The sequence below is a fragment of the Plectropomus leopardus genome, chromosome 14, assembly GCF_008729295.1.
Source record: "Plectropomus leopardus isolate mb chromosome 14, YSFRI_Pleo_2.0, whole genome shotgun sequence".
Lineage (NCBI taxonomy): Eukaryota > Metazoa > Chordata > Actinopteri > Perciformes > Serranidae > Plectropomus > Plectropomus leopardus.
In genome coordinates this window covers 24,074,649-24,092,644 of record NC_056476.1, presented here as the reverse complement: position 1 = coordinate 24,092,644, position 17,996 = coordinate 24,074,649, and the positions used below count along the sequence as shown (strand labels likewise).

The 17,996-nt window shown below is 38.8% G+C and overlaps 1 protein-coding gene across 1 annotated transcript in view; it reads left to right on the top strand.

Moving 5' to 3' along the window:
- The window catches only part of rbks (ribokinase), a 39,964-nt gene extending 22,706 nt beyond the window's left edge, over positions 1–17,258 (top strand). Inside the window, exons 7-9 of the mRNA XM_042500421.1 lie at positions 72–163; positions 8,697–8,885; positions 16,489–17,258. Of these exons, the coding sequence (XP_042356355.1) occupies positions 72–163; positions 8,697–8,885; positions 16,489–16,662 (455 nt within the window). The 3' untranslated portion in view covers positions 16,663–17,258. The remainder of the gene's footprint in view (positions 1–71; positions 164–8,696; positions 8,886–16,488) is intronic.
- Positions 17,259–17,996: the final 738 nt, after the last annotated feature.

Genomic DNA, 17,996 nt, shown 5'->3' with positions numbered 1-17,996 from the left:
AGTGACCTGTAGATTCTGATGTTTAACACTGCGGTCACTAAAACGGATTAATGCCTGGTTTGTTGTTACAGTAAAGACAATTTTCAACCCAGCGCCGGCCATTCCCGACTTGGACGCAGATTTCTACAGAGCCTCTGATGTGTTTTGCTGTAATGAGTCTGAGGTGATGAATCACACAAACACATGCACACACACACTCACACACACACACAGCTCACAGTATTTTTCACAGCAGCATGTATGCTTCCTCACACAGTAACTCTGCCTTCTCACACATGTATACACTTACAACAAGAAAGAAAAGACGAAACTGAAATCAGTCCTACACAGCAAAATGGTCTGTCCTGAAATGACCAGTTTTCTGTTGCTAGTTGATTTAATCAGCTACTTGCTAAGTAATTCACCCTTTAAATGCCAGGTTTTTGTCATGATGCCACACTTTTTGATTAAAAAAAACACACACACAAAAAATCAATATACTACATGCTAAGTAGATTATTATATATACATACACACACACATATATTATTTTTTTTTGTGCACTGTCAAATACTCATTTTACATACATTTATAATGTTCTGCACACAAAAGGGCACTTTTCAAAATCATGCTATATAAAATATTATACATCAGTATTTTTTTCTACTTTCATTGACTATATTTTTTTTAACCAACATCAGTCCTAATAATAAATATCAAATATTCATTAATTTTCAGAATGTTTCAGAATGTGTGTCTGGCCTTTTTGTTTAATAGAAAAGTGTGGCAGGGAGCAGCTGGGAGTGCTCATAGATTTATAATAATACCTACATACCAGATGCCAAGACAGTGCTTGTTCATTTCAATGGAGTTGCTCACCTGGCAAATACCAAGCCCGCAGGAAAGCCGCTCAGCCTTGCAGCCAATTTTTCCCTGGGGCCGCTTGCAGTATCACAGCTAAAACATCCTGTGGGACCCTAAAAGCACCATTGTACAAGACAACTGTTGACAGGAAATATCGAACTGCAAACAAAATCTATTATTACTCTTTATATTGTCAATTTTTGAACCACTTTGGTTTTATATTTGTAAAACCTTCCTCAAGCTGAAAAAAAAGAATTTAAAAATTCTGTGAGGTATGGGAGTTTTTGTTTTTTTTTTATTTTTAAAGTGTTTCCATTAGGTGTATTTTGTATTTGCAATTTCATTTTATGTAAAAAAAAAAATGGGGTAATGGAAACCCCACTACTAATGCACATATTTACTGCACCACATATTGCAGGGGTAAACCTGGAAGCTGGAAAACATTTTTTCGTGTATGTGTAGGTAAGCAACTCCATTTGAATGAATCGCTGCCATTTCATTAATGAAATGTATGGGTGGATCTGGCTTAAAGACTGTGGTAGGCCTAGCAGACAGCATGTCCCTGCCCCTGCCTGTAAATATGCATAACTTTGGGCCTTAATACATTGTAAATTGTTAAGTCATAAAATAAAAAGAAAGACACTCCCCGTACAGTTAGCATGGATGTTGTAATTAGCTATAGAGACCAAAACAGTTTTTTGTACCGGGCTGTAAACATGTTTATTACTGCTGCAAGATCTGGACATTTTCACATTGGGGTCTATGGGGATTGACTTTGTTTTGGAGCCAGCCTCAAGTGGTCATTCAGGAATTTGCAATTTTTAGCACTTTAGCATCAGCTTCATTGGCCTTGAAGGTTGCCACTTGTTATTTCGTTATGACAAAAGCCAGTTTGGATGCTAAGCTAATTTCTTTGTAATTTCAAACAGTTTTACTTTTAACTTAAGGAGAAAACGTTTTTGGGAGAAGAATGTGTGTTAGAAAGTAACGCTATCAAGGAGGGTAATGTTCACTGGAGTTATTAGAGCAAAAACTTTTCAAAATCCAATAAAGAGCAGCTAATGTTAGCTTAAACTCTGATAAACATTCAGGAGCGGCTTCCCTTATTGTGAAGTAATACTTCACAGTGGGTGTTCTGGTCATTATGAGGCTTTTACCGTAACAGAAGTGTTATATAACCTGTAACCCCACAAACTAAAAAATGTTGCAGTTAATGATGTGCTCCTTGGCCTTGAAAGTAAAAACATGGTAAGCTACTTAGCCGGGCATGCTAACTTTTGCAGCTTACAATAGAGCAGATGAACACACTGTTTATTCAATTCCTTACACTTTTCACTAATCCTTTTCCTTTTTGAAAAAGGAGAGCTACAAAAAAAACCTGATGTTAGCGTAAAAATCGACACAAGCTGCTGTTTGAATGTGTCAACACTTGGAGCACTTGTTGAACAGTAACACTGGAAGACTTTTTGTGCAGCCGTAGCCTCTGAGTCGGGTAGAAATATTTCTTCTTATCTTCTCTGTGAAAGGAAAAGATCAGAGGTTTGAGATGTTATGAGCGCCCACATACACACACACCTTTTCACAGTTATTCAGCTGTGTCTCTGGGTCATGACCCCTGCCAGCACATCAATAAGCCCTCCCCCCCTCCCATATAGCCTTTAGCCATACATGCATGTAAACTCTCTGGTATCTCTCCACCCTTTTACCGTAAAAATGAGTGTCATGGCACCTCGTGTCTTGACTGCCAGGTGATGGCAGATGAGTGATGGCGGGGGCAGGGTTAGATGGGAATTGTAGTAAAAACAACAAGGCAGATGTGCTCTTTGGCTGAGTCAGCCAGCCCCTCGGGGATGAAGTGGATGTGAGTTTGCCTGGGAGTCTGTATTTGATGTGGTGATGGCGGGCGTAGAGGAGCTGCAGCCAGGTGTGGGGACATGAAAGGGAGAGTTGACGAAAGTGCAACATGTCCTCTCTTTTTTTTAAGTCTCAGGTCATGGAGGCACAGTCCTGTTATATATGAGGTTGTTTGCACCAGTGGAAAGGGCACTAAAATATTTCACTTAGGGACAGGTTAAATATTGATAATGTTTTGTTTTGTTTTTTTTCTTTTAATCTAAAAATCTGCTTTTACAGTTTCTGAAATAGCAGTTAACAAGCTTTTTTTGTTTCTAATGCAATAAATAAATAAAAAGAAGAAAACACTTAACAAGGCAAACGTTGAATGTTAAACAGTTTAAAGTATAATTAGTTGATTATCATGGTCATCATCATGATTTAAAGTTTAAAGCACTAAAACGTGTTACTTACTTTAATTATTGCTACTGTTTCCAAGGAGCTTTATGAGTGTAATAAAAAACAGTGGGAGAAGCGCTGATCTGACAGTAATGAAACACAAAGCAGCTGCTCCTGATGCACTGGCAGTGTATTCTCAGTGTACAAGAAGAACAGTGGATATCTCCCAAAAATCAAGGCACACTGCCTTGTTTAAAGTATAAAACATGTTTTATCAGCTACAAAGAAGATAATTTTCATTATTTTAGCGTCACAATTGTTCCTATTTCCTTTTATTTTCATATGTCTTATCTTATATGTTACATGTTGTCTCAAGAAAATCTATATAAAATGTATATGTATATAATCCTTCATTGCTTTCATATTTGACACATTTGAACTGTTACAATGAGGTGGACGTTGGTGCACAAATAATCAAAATGCGCCCCAGTGATTTAGATAACTGTTGATCGTGTTTATTAATCAAGTAGCCAGGATCAAAGCCTTTTATTATTTTAAGATTCACGATTGACGAAGGTTTGTCGTCATTTCTGAGAGGGAAAGAAACTAAGTACTGATGTCCTGGTAAAGCAACATAAAATAGGGAACTAGAATCTAAGAACAGAAATAAAAACAATGTAGTCTTAAGCAAGGATAAAAACATTACAAATTAAACAGTGCAAATGAATTAATAAATATGACAATAGATATTTGAGTATTTGGACTTCAAGCAGTATGCCTTGATTTAATTTTTTAAGACATCATCTTCTTGTGAGCAGGCTTTTAAAATTGTCTTAACAAAAAAAAGGAAATAAAAAAATCCTCGTAGGTATTAAACGGGAGCACCACTTAAATTAAGAATTCCAGTATGTTATCTCCATGTTTAGTCAGTGTCTGTGAACCTGAGCCACTCTCTCAAAGCCAGAAACCAGAGAGATATAACATATTTTTCAATCCATTGTCTGTGGAGCAGTTCAAGAGTTTATGAATTTGAGTTTAAACACTGTTAGACTTGGGAGTGAGCTGCTGTTGGGCTGTTTAAGGAACAAGAAGTATGAATTCTGAAAATGAGTAAAGTTCCTGTTTAATTTAACAGGAATGAAGTAGTGAAAAATGTGGAGCAAATAGTTTCTGCCACAATGTTAATTTAAGTTTGATAATTTATTGCAGGATCATGATGGCAAACAGTTAAAGTATAATGTTTGTCACAAACTGGCTCAGGAGGGAGTGCATACAAGAGATTTAGTAAGAACTCAACCAACAATGAAGGGTGGATGTCTCCTGGAGGAAGGGGAAAAAACGAGTGAACACCTTGCCCAGCTTTTATAGCCTGAGAAGGCCCAGGTGAGCGTTATCAAGCTAATGAGCATCCCATCAGCCAGCTGCCTGATGAGGCCGACCACGTCAGCCTGCAAGACAAAGGGAGGGGTAAAACATATAAAAATGTGTTAAAAAAAAAGAAATACTTTAAAATACATGTGCATATGGTTACTTCTTTGTATTGGCACTACATACTATATACCTATGAGCCTCATCGACAATGTAAAAACAACAATCAGAGGCACTACAGAGATTTAGCGTATTCATTATGGGACATTATTGCTGTAAGCTGCAGTCAGCGAAAATATTTTAAGAGGCCAGTTTTGCTTTATATGTAGTTTAATTTTGAAATGTCTGCACAATATTTCTTTAAATACAAACTACTTATAATTGGACTAAATCTTTTTTTTCTAATACTAATAATTTATTTGGTGTACCTTTCACCAAAAATAATATTTGCAAAGTGCTTCACAAAAGAATCTTTTAAACACATGAAATCAATAAAAACAAGAGCTATACAACTAAAACAACAAAAAATTAAAAAAAAAAAAAAATTAATATCCTGTAAATAATGAGCTTTGCTTTATATGTGCATTATTTTAAAGACTGTATAATTATATTGAAAAAAAAGACATGTTATCAGATGCTTTTGTTATTATTTTCTTGTACTGCAAAGCTTTTTATGTATTTAGCTGTATAACTTTTAAAATGTACTAATACTTTAAGGAATTTTCCATTGTTTGTCGATTTAGCCAGGAAAGTACCCCATCCATCAAAGAGCCTTAAATGTTTTAACTGCTGTTCATAATAACAATACTATATATATATATATATATATATATATAATATATATATATATATGCTCACTTTCCTACTCAAACAATTTATGGTATAATGCTAAAAAAAAGACTGTACAATCTGTAAATGTGTGTAAAGAAACTACCCGATCTTCTTCGGGTAGTATGAGACAAACTGATGTAGCACACGGAGACAGCGAGAGAGACATAATTCAACTTTCTCATATTCTTGTGCACAGAGGGAGGTAGATTGATTCCCTGCCCTGGTGTGAAGCTGATGACTAACAAAACGGCTCTTTTTCTCTCTTGGCATCCGACAACGCCGGGGTGGCTGCGGGCTCTAAAAGCACCGATACACTCTGCGGTTTATTTTTGAACTGTCCAAGGTCATTGTTCACTTTGACAGATCACATAAGGGGGGGGGGGGGGGATCAGATCCTCAGACCCCTATTCAACACTAGTGTGAGCCGAGCCTCGACCCTCCCGTTTGGGGTTATAGCTGGCATACATTCTGTACAGGTGTGTGTGTGTGTGTGTGTGGTCTCACTGTACCATGGTAAAGCTGAGGGGGGGGCGGGGATGGAGGGGCTTAAGGATGACAAAGTGCAGGCGCTCTTTGATCCTCAGCCCACATTCTCCGCTGAAGTGCTTTATAGTGAGGGGAATTATCTTTGATGTCCACCTGAGGACCTCACGTGCCAAAATGGATCCACATCTCTATCATCTACAGATCTGAAAGGGATCTCACGCACACGTTCATAGACGCCCTAATAGCAGCGAGGTCGTGTTTTTGGTTGTATGTTTTTCATGATGCTGGTATTTGTAGAGCAGAGGGATTTTAGACCTGTAATTGCTGCAGCAAATTAAAGGGGAAGTCCACTCTTAAAATGGATTCCACATTGTGTTTATTTATTTTATTTTTAGTGTTTTCAGTTCATAAATAACACTAATCGAATCATTCTTTTTTCCACTTGTGGTTTTGTGAACAAAGCTATGATTTTTTTCCCTCTTGGATAATAAAAGACAAAAGCTGTGCAAAATAAGTCACATTAATGAAATGTTGTTGTTATTTGATTTACAGCAGATGATGTCTTTGTTGTGTATGAGTACAATCTTTTTTTATTAGTGTAATACAGTGACAAAATATTTATGCAATCAGCTTAACAGAGAAGACAATTTGGTAAAAAGAAAGCGTGCGTTTACATTCAGTGTCCATGCAAGTCTTTTTTTTTTTTTTTTTTGAAATCACAAATGGTAAAAATGTATTTTATTACCATTTATTGAGCATTTTGAGCCAGCACAATATCAGATGCTCACTTCTTGATTATTTTGGCCAAAAGAATTCACAATAATGGTATTATCACAATATATCTAGACCATATGAAATAATAATAACAATATCTTTAAATTTGTGAATTGTGCATTTTGTCTCTTTTTTTGGACAATGAATTACACTCAAAATACAAGTGTTAAGAGGTGGAGAAGGAGACCAAATGAAAACAGAAGAAATCATTTAAACAGGCAGTGTTTACATAATAATATTATATTGTATTTCTTCAATTAACATTATATCAATATTTCATCTTTTGAAAATATCAACTTTATCTTTCTGAGTGTGTGTAGGACTGTTTCTATCAGTCTGTGTGTAGAGGTATGTAAGGGTTGAGAGATAATTGTCAAATAGGAAAAATAATACCTTACAGTATATTTCTATTTGCTGGACTCCTGTTTCTGAATGGCATATTTCTACTTTTGCTTTCAGTATCTCATATAGTACAGAAAACAAAACTTCGTCATTGTGAACAAATTAAAGTAACTTATTTTGCAGTGGTTATTTCCTTAAAATTATACAAATTATAATAAAAAAATGAAATACAAATTGGATATGCTGTATGGTTGTAAATGAAAATAATGTAGTCACACTTTAATATATTCTACATTCACACAAGACAAAATGATCACTGTTAATGTACCTAAGTGCATCAATTTACTTTCCTTTTGTGTTTTAACCACAAAGTTGGTTTCTGTTAAAAAATTTAAATAACTTTTAAGTTTGCTGTAATTACCTGAAATACAGAACGCACAGAACATTAAACCACAATTTGCACTATGCTAACTATGCTCCAGACACTTTAGGATTTTGACAGTAATTAAACGGAAAGAAATTGCATTTCTTTTTCCTTCTTTCCCCACTATTTAAAATCGATGGCAGTGGGCGTAAAGTGATGAGCAATTATGTTGCAATGCTGCTCACGAGAGGAAACACAGAGAAATGCCTGCAGTCACCTTACATAGCAGTAAGGACTGGAATGAATAGGACGTGTCTACATTTTGAGGAATGAGCGTGTGATTTTGTGTTTTACACGATGTATGGATGGCATGCTGTGTTTAACGATTTTAATTTAGCAAGTTGTTTTAGCAAATTGAAACTTGAAGCTTGGAAAAACTGAGCCAAATAAATTCTTAAATACAGCAATACAGTAAGTAGTAAAAAAAGAAGACCCAATAGGTTTGAGCAAGTCTTTTCACTCAGTCAATAAAAACTGCAGTGAATCGTTAAAATATTTCAAATTAAAAATATTGATACCATATGTGACGGGTGGATTCATACAAATTATATGTCACATAACTTTATAAAGCCTCAGTTATGCTTGCAAATAAACTTGCCGTGCAACTGTCTTTAATCGCCACAGAGAAATTACGTGGCTCATCTTTATCAAGGGTGCCCATTACTCAGGAGAGAGCTGCTGTGGTTCTGAGTTTCCTTGAAGTTCCTCAAACATCAGCTGTGCAGTCCTGCTTTGTCACTGTTTAGTCATTTTGGAGCCAGATGAAGCGGCGGAGTCAGAGAATCTACTCTTTGAAAATGTTTGGCCCGCAGACTGCTGACGGATCCAGCAAATCCTTAACAGACTGAATGTGTTTAATGAGTCTGTCTGACCACAGTCAGCGTGTAATTAAGCGCTGACTCATCACAGAACTGTTCATACAAAACAGTAAACTAAAGCGAGTAAGCAAACGACTTGTAATGGACTACTAATTAGGGATCCTTGGACATAGTAAATGGTTGTGATGTACTTCATTGTGTTCTTTAGATAGGCAAAACTAGCTTTTAGTGTTGATTTACTTTTTTTTTTTTTTTTTTTTAAAGCACTGCTTTAACGTCTGGCTTGTCCCGTGGTACTGGGAGTTTTTGCCTTGGGGAATTTCCATAATGCATCCTCCCAGTATCCCACACCAATGTTGGTTTTGCCCTATCTTTAATTTTAATTCCTAACCTCTGATTAACTGAGCTCCCTGACCTAGAAAAGAAAAATAGACTGGCTTAGGAGAAAATGAAAGAAATAGTGTCCCATTATCATCTTATGCTAACTGAATGTTTAAATGAAGAGTGTGTAGTATATATGATTATACAGTGCTGTGTGTCTGCAGTGTCTGTCTAACCTCTACTGCTTTTCCTTCCAGGCTGAGCTGCTGACTGGTTACTCAGTAGCTAATGTGGAAGAAGCGCATCGGGCCAGTCAGGAGCTGCTGAAGCGAGGCTGTGGGTCAGTCATCATCACTTTGGGACCCCAAGGCTGTGTGGTGCTCAAGGCACAGGAGTCGACCTCAAAACATGTGCAAGCTACACCAGTCACAACAGTGGACACTACGGTAAGCGTGTAGTGACTTATAGTAAGTAAATAGTTATATAGTTAAGCATATATATTGAAATGGCATCCTAAAATCCAAATATATTCAGTTTATCGTGAAAGTAGCAAATGATCACATTTCAGAAGCTTGATTAGAGCATGTTTAGCCACACTAGTGGCATGGCTTTAGGGATGGTGATTGGTCAACCCACCACTTTGGACCACACTGTTATATCTTAACAACCAGTGCTGCCAAAATTAAGTACAGCCATTCATGGTCCCCAGATGATAAATCCTACCAATTTTGATGATCCCCTGGCTTGTCTTTTAGCAACACCATGAGTTGTGCATGAAATCTTATCACACACATTAATGCTCATTTTCACTGTAGAATTGATTGTAATACCTTTAGTGATTTATTAACTTTTAATTATTAGGTCAGTCTTTAATATTTTAATACATGCTGACGCTGCTTCATTTTTAGTCTGTAATATATGTAATATTATTTTTTATCATCTAAATCATTTAAAATATACAGCAATAATAAGTATTTATGATATAATCATTTTTAAGAATGAGTTTGCATATTTAAAAATGTTCATCTTTTTCTTTTTTCATTCGTTTTCATTAGTCAGAAGGCGATGGCACTCGTGTTATTAGAAAAAAAGAAGAAAAAAGTTTAAAGAAAAATTATGTAAACCAGCCCACTCATCAGTGGAGGGATTTTTTTTTAAATTCTTTTTCACAGAAAATGGGCACATTCCACATTCCTCCAAAACATTATCACACAGAAGAACTTTCATCTGCTCGTTCATCACGGTCGAATAAACTCCCAGTCCTCTGAGCTCTAGTGGAGCTGCAGATCTGTGTGTCGCTCAAGTGGAACGCTTTAAGATCATTGGGGATGTGGTGACCACCGGCTGTTTCCACTCCTAAAAGGACGACTCTAATCTTTTAAAAAGGCCAGCGTCACTTGACTCATTTCACACCAGCTTCTGTGGCTTGTTTTCGTCACAAGAGCCTCGGCAAGATGTTTGCATTTCCTGTCTCTGAGGGTTTTGTGGGGCCTGTGTTCTACCAACCAAACACGTCATTGCACAGAGGTGTTAATCACCTCTCATTTGATTAAAGCCTTGTAATTGTTTGTGTAATGGAGTCTTCAACCGAATAGTTCCCCCTAGGGACTTTTATTGTGCTGTAATTTCCAAATACTATTCATCACGCATCATTGTTAAAAAAAAAAAAAAAAAAAAACGACTTAAAAACGACTAGCATGGAGTCTTTGTTTTACATGAAACCCACATTAGGTATTGTGAAAGTCAGGAAAAAACGACAGCAGTAAAAAAAAAAAAAAGTAAATCTTGTGGTGTTTTTTTCACTCTAAAGGAAGTGCAGCTGAAGCAAACAGCAGCATCTACCAACAGGTCACCGTGGCATTTCCAGAACAAAGGGCAGGCCTTCTTTAACGGTGCGCGACCTCCTCTGTGCCCCCACGTTTCGAAGCATAAATACCCTTATTCATTGCTTCAATCACCCCACTTCCCAGTAGCCCCCAGGAGAACTTACCCACCACCTCTGTCCTCCCCCCTCCTTCTCCCATGACTCACCTCTTGGGCTTGCATCAGTCAGCAGAAAGCTGTGGTTGGGCCTGCTGCATGTCCCCCCTGCACACACACACACACACGCTCTCACCCCACCCCTTGTGTTCTTTGATGGGCCCATAAATTCTGGAGTGTTTAACTCTTTTGGACATTATAATCCCTATTCCAGTAAGTCTTTGTTACTGGAGAGAGGGAGGGGAAAAAAAACAGGTTGTTATCAAGATCATTATTCACTCCGTTGAGCTTGTTCTGGTAACACAGGCCTCTCTCGTTATGATTGTTTTTACTGCTTTGATTGTGTTTTCTCGAGCAGCAGTGACGGCCATGTGTTTGAAAGCTTCGGACTTGTCATCAGTAGGATTTTTCTTGTATCGGACTGTGAATTGAGGCCGTATTCTAGGCTGCGATTCTTCGATATCAACACAGTGAGTCACTTGCGGTTTCTCGCTATTTTAGCTAGGCTACTGTTGCGGGCACCACGGGTGGCATGGCGTGCTGCTAATGGCAACAAACACAAATCCACCTTTTTTTTTTTTTAGCATTTCTCATGCTTTTTTTTATCGCAATGTTTCTTTCAACATTTTACTAATATTTCATACAAATCATTACTTCATGTCTGCTGCATTTTTTTGTGTGTAAATTAAAGCTTCATACATAGAGGCAAACAATCATGCACAAATGCATAAAGAAAGAAAGGAGAAAGTGCAAAAAATACAAAAATTATCATCTTCATTATTAATAATAACAAAAACAACAACAATAATAGCTATAATTAAAAAGAAATTTAAAAAAACACATCCGAAATTGTGTGTGTATGGCTGGATCAGATGCATTTCATCACTTTGATGAAACATTTCTTTTGAGCCAATATGGCCGATAAATCATTTAGACTGTAACTATGTCATCATCCGCTCCTCCTGCAGCTGTCTCAGTAACACATCTTACATGGCACGAGCAATCATGGGCTGAGTCAGGGTCGTGAATAACACACTCATCCACTGTGGGTCTCCCCCCATCCCTCCCCCGTCTCATCCATTTGTCTCCCTTTTTTCTTAAATTGAGTACAGGCTTCCCTCGCTGAGATCAGAGCCTTGGCTTTTTTTGTGTGTGTGTGTGTGTGGACAGTTAGATGAGGCACGTACACAAACACACACACACACATACACACACAGCCAGCGCCTTTTAGCCCCAGCAGGACTTGGGTGGCCTCGGTTTCCACTGCTCCGGGAGGTCCACTGTGTAGGGCGAAAGGTAGACAGCGCAGTCTAAACCAGACATTACAGCTGCACGGTGGGTCCGGACAGTCAAATTATTCCCAGTCTTCTCCAATGACTGGAGACGCGTAAGGGCCAATTGCATGATTCCTTCCTGGAAGCCAAAGGTAAGGGAATACCTCCTGAGCATTGTGTTGCTAAGGTCAGCGTGACACTGAGAGAAAAAACTGCCACATCACCATGTTTTAATGGAGTGCACATGCTGCAGCAGCTGCTGTTTGGCGACCCAGATGTTAGGCCAGGCCTCTGCCAGCACCGTGTCGATCAGAGTCGCACACAGAAAGGGTGAAAGAGGGCTAAGACAAAGCGCTGTGGATGGATCAAAGATGTCACAGCACTAATTGGTCCAATTAAATGCGTTTTTGATCTCTCAGTCTTCCTCCCATGCCGCTTCGCAGTTCGCGAGTCTTACTGGAAGCTTCCGGACGTGGAAGCCACTGTGAGTCATCACATGCCCCTCAGTTGGTCTTTGCTCTCCCCTGGGTGCCTTTCATTGACAAAGGCTGTAGGCTACAGGAGTTCATGGCACGCGGGGAGTCATGATCGCAGGAGGCCTCTGGAGTGAGAAATACAGTCACAGGCTTTGGAGGCTCGAAAGGTTCAGCGGACGCCGTAACATGAAAGACATGCAGCCTTTTCTTGAGATCTGCATTTTCTCAGTTTTAGAGCTCATTGCTGTGGTGTTTGTGCACTGCACTTTACAAAGATCACTTGTCAATCAGAGCGTGTGGGCGCCGCTGTCGTCTTTGTCCTTGGATTTTTTGTCGACGGACTTCTGTATGCACTCCTTTGTTTAGCTTTACAGCCATGGAGGTTATTGCTTCTTGTGTTAACTATTCAGTTTGTCTACTGTTTATTCTAAACTCGCAGCACTAAAGCTGCTGTCTGTCTGACGCATTCACAAAAAGGTCACTTCCCTGATGTTGTGTCATCTTGCCAGGCACAAAAGTGTTTGCAACAGCAAATGGAAAGCTTTCAGTAGCCATAGGTGTGTCACTGTTATGTTCAATCGATCCAAGTTGAATCACTTTAAGGTAATTATCTGTCATACGGAAAAAAATACACTTTGAAACATTAAATGGAACTGAGCCAAATCTATAAAAGTGTCAAGGACATTTTTGGAAGTGCTTTAATTCTCAAAAAACAATGACTGGCTCTCTGATCACATGCTTTTATCGCAGCGTCACACGTCAAACAACTTTAGAGAACTTCCCAAATCATGCTTTGTTAATTTGGCAAGTTTCGCAGAGACAAATCTGCCACCCTAATTTCTAACTCCAGTCTGAGTAGCGGAGGAGAGCGGGCAGAGGAGCGTCACAGAGGTCAAGACACGGCGGACGGACTCGACCAGTAAGAGCATCACAGCTCATCCGCGGCAAGCGCTTGTGTCACTTGATTGACAGGCCTCCAGATCTAACCTTCACCAAACTGTGTCGAGGGCAGCGGTGGCGGGGCTGAAGGGGGTAGCGCTTGTCAGCCTCGTTGAGCTTCAGTCACTGGATCCAGTAGCGTCACATGCCAGTCTCAACAGAGGAGACGCTAGTAAGACTGAGAACGGTTGGATGGCGGCCTGTATAGCAGAGTGACTTCAAGTTTAGATCCGAACACTTACGACTTGTCCGCCTGCTTGATGCCCTTAATTAAATGTCCTCAAATATTGCATGTTTAAATGATTCATTTAATTTTTTTGAAATACTTTTGCCAATCCAGTTTAATTAACCTGGAATTTTTAAACCTTATGAAAACATGCTTAAAGTTTTTAAACTTTTCAAAAATTGCAAAATTTGAAATTACATTATTGAAATTTCGAAGAGGAAAATTCAGAAAAGGTAGATGGTTATTAAAATATTTTTGCAATGCTACAAATTGAGAGGTATTTAAATGTCACTGTTTACATTCAGTTGAGATCAAACTTTTTGAAATGTTATTTGCATAAAACTCTGACATTGTCTAAATCTAAATTCTGTCTGTGGGTTTTTTACACCCTGAAAAGAATATAGTTCTGAGCTTAACTGCTAAGATTTGATTCTGTGATCTGATATCTGAGAAATTTTACTCGTCAGCACAAAAAAAATATTGACTATTAGCAAGTTTAGCCTTTAATACTGGCATTATCCTTTGGAAACCTGTTTGGCCCCACCCTATTGTAGTCTGACTCAACAAAGGCGGGTGTTTTGGCAGGGATTTGGTTGTAGATTAGTTCATTGTCAACAGGTGATCCAAAACGTCAAAGAAAAATGAGGAAATCGTGCAAAACAAAATGTCTTGTCATGACTTTAAAGACCAAAATGTTTAATTTTCTATCACCTTATCTAGTTGTTGAAACAGATCTTTCCCCTGTATTATGCTCCACTGGTCGTCTCTTCCCAAACATCAACCCCCGCTCGAGTGATATCACCATTTCAACCACAATTTTTGAACTGGGATAGAGGCCAGAGCCGAACCAGTGGGACCGCTTCACCAAAGCCTTATTTCCAAATGCTGGACTGTCTCGTGGCCCAGCCCAGCTACCAGACAGGAGACATAAACATACCATGGCTTTAAACATGGAAATCCACCAGGCCTGTGAAATGTTTGAGCTCTGATCTCACTCTTTCCAGCATCTCTCCAGGAGTCACACCAGCGGCGTGCAGCGAGGGTGGGGGTGGGGTGAAAAAAAATGGCCTTTCAAATGTCAGTTTTTTTTTTTTCCTACATTGCTTGTATCTATCACCTATTTGAACAAAGCCTTAACCCTTTGAAACCTGGATCGTCATCACGTTTCTTGTGCTGTGCACAGACACATTTCACAAGTAATTAAATCGTTCGAAACCTGAGCAAATTGGTTTGATTTATTTTGAAACTGAAAGAAATTTGAAGATTTAGAAAAAAAAATTAAGTTTTTTTTTTAAATGTTCTTTCGGGTTTTTTTGCTTTAGTTTTTTGTTCTGCTATTTTTTAGGAAATGTTCTTGTACTCTTAACTACTTTCTTGCTAATATTTGGTACACTTCCTTTTAGGTTGGTTATTGCATTTCTCCCATGTTTTTGAAAATAAAAAATCCAGTAGATTTCAAAGGGTTAAATGATACCAGCTTAGATGTTTGTAGAAAAAGTCCATGTTATCTGGACCATGCCCTCCAGCTGCCCCGGCTACTGCCAACCGCGTTTGGCCCCTCTCTGTTCCGGGTGCCCTGTCAATCACAGGGCATTGCCCTCTCTGCCGGGCCGGGGTCAGCATTAGGGATTTTGTTTTTTGCCCCGTGTCACTGATTCATCCCGGCACAACCGACAACTTTACCCCTGACAAAAGGGTCACTTTGAGGTTGCAGGGTGACGGGTGTCGGGAGGAGGGGGGGGTTAAAGAGGTGCTCAGAAGAGAGAGTGCAGTGAACTCTTTTGAGGGCCACAGTGATGAGTAATGGAGCGGGCTTGTGAGAACCAGCGTCAGGGGGGGAATTTGTGGTTAAACATGAGCGTGTCGCCACATACCATTGTGCCTTTTCCCATCAGCGAGCCACCCCCCCCTCCTCTTGCCGCATCACACTCCTGCCAAACCCCCTCAGGGGCGTAGACGGCACATTCCATCTCTATCAATAGATGATGAGGGAAAATGGAGAGTTTATTAAACTGATGGCCAAAACCAGAGCTGTTGGCAGTTATGGTGAAGCCACTGACGCATGACTAAAGCAGCCATGTGCAGCTCAGCTGACTTTAAAAGCAATCACCAAAGGCTTTGTTGTTGGTTTGTTCCAGTTTCTGCTTCGAAAGTTGTTTTAGATAAAAACATTAAAAACAAATAATGGTTAATTTGTTTATTTGGGGATTAAGCTTGAAGACTTGGTCTGTCTTTGTAGCTCAGTGAAAAATACTCTGCTTGTCTGTATATTAACCCTTTGAAACCTGTATCAACAAAACCTTTCTTGGTCTATTCTTGTTCAGAAACCTCTCACAAGTGAACCCAGAGCTTATTGATTTGATTTCTTTTTTTGAAAACCTGGAGAAAGGCATTGAGCAACTTGGCAGGGAATGTCCTGTATACTGCAAAATATATTAGCTGATTTGGATTTTTTTTTTTTAAGCTAGGGGGAATTTTCCAGAAAACTATATTTATAGTTATCATTATTTTATTTTATATTTTTTACTTATTTTACAGATTTTTTTTAGGTCATTACCATGTTTTGGGGGATATTGATTTTTTTCTAATTTTTAAGCAATTTTTATAGCTTTTCACAATTTTCTTGCTGATTTTGAGATCATTTGCTTATTGTCTTTTTCCCATGTTTTTTGAGAGTAATCAAGGTGATTTGCTCAGGCTGTATTAATAATTCTGATGGCACTAAGAGCTGTATTTGAAGATATGTTATACAGATGTTTCCCTTAAAGTGCTGACTGAGGCACACTTTCACACAAGGTAACAATTCAGCAACTAATTTCAGAGTAGTTGAGATTTCAGGCACCAACAGAAGTCTTGGAAAAATAGCTAACAAATGCCATAGCACCCCCTACTGTTGACTGTATATTGAATTGGAAAATGTGCCTCCCCATCCTTTCATATTACCTGGTGTTCCTACACTTTTAAAAACACTGTATGACACATTTTTAACTGTAACACATTTCGATGTATCATGCAATTTTAACATAGATGCACTGTCTTATTGCTCCTTACATACCCTGATTCTGCTGAGCACAGCTGCAGAATTACACAGTGGAGCGGTTTGAACCACAGGTGGAATTTAATAAAGCATCCTTGTAATATTGTTTCTTGCCAGGGTGCTGGGGACAGCTTTATTGGTGCGCTGGCATTTTACATGGCTCATTATCCCACAATGCCTCTGGAGGAGATGGCCCGCAGAGCCAATCAGGTGGCAGGAGTGAGCGTGCAGGCTGTTGGCACGCAGACGTCTTACCCCTTCAAAAAGGACCTGCCGGCTGAACTGTTCTAAGACGCTGCTGTTAATGGAGCTCGACCTGAACAGATCTAACTGACCTGTGAACCACACTGTCGTATGACATGAGCTGCTTTTGAGAGATGCGAGAATGAAAAAAGTTATGAAACTTTTTTTTGATTGTTAATGATGTCATCAATGGTATTTTAATATGAAGCCGGTCATTATTTCAATTTGACTGTCAATATAACAGTTACATCAACAGTGCCTATGTGGTGAAACGCCAACTCAAGTGTTTAATAATTGAAAAACATCTTAACACTTAATTTCTTATGAACATAACTTACTTAATGAGCCCAAACAGATCACACTTCACAATTTCTTTCATGTAAAGTAATCAATGATACTGTATAGCCCCATTGAATAACATTAATTTATGTCATGAGGAGTAATTTAAAATGGTTGTAGTCCAGATTCTCTTGAAGCTCGGTCAGGGTTTGCGGTGGAGAGAAAGCAGAGGCCCTCTGACAGATCCCAGGAGAACTCCTCTGACAGCAAACGGAGATGTTGACTGATGAAACACCTTGTATAATCCATGACAGTAAAAATAGTCTGTGTTAAACCTAGCAGGCTTATGTTGTCCATATATTTTGACGCATCATTATATCGATCTGATCTTCTTCTTCTCAAAGAACAGGACATGCTTCTTCACTGCAAAGATAGAAAGAAGATCTTAAGTAGGAGGCACGGTCTGGACCAAATAAAAAGAGAAACAATGCAATGACTACATATTATTAAAACTGTGCTATACAGAAATTGTTGGCTATTGTTTTTAATTGCATTACCAGCAAAAGTAAAGCCAAACCAAAATCCTATATTTGCTTCTTCTTTTTTTCTGGCACTGTGTCTGTGATTGTCATAGCTTCCTGCATGCTGCTTACAGTCTGGTACGTGGTTGCTACCTTTTTGTAAAACCTGACCTAACCTGAGCGCTCCACCAGACAAATATGTGTACCACTGTCAGTATCTCAATGGAGGTTTTTTGTCTCAGTGACTTATTGATTTTAAGAGATCGGGACTGAAACAGCTTCCCGTTACACTGCAGACATACATGCTTCTGTTGCCAAGTCCCAAGTGGCATTTACAATCTGGTACAGTGCACTACAGACTAATGTTTAATGTTTTAGTGTGCACGTTACATCTGTATAATATAAACAGCTGGCTGGTCATATCTTACCAAATGGATCATGTTTGCGAATCACCAGTTTTTCTGTGAGACGGTTCCTCTTTGTGTTGAAGAAGTAGCCTGTCCCTGCAGCACTCACCATCTGCACTAAGATGGTCCTGATGGAAAATAACATCAGTAAACATGAAATTGCATTTATGATATT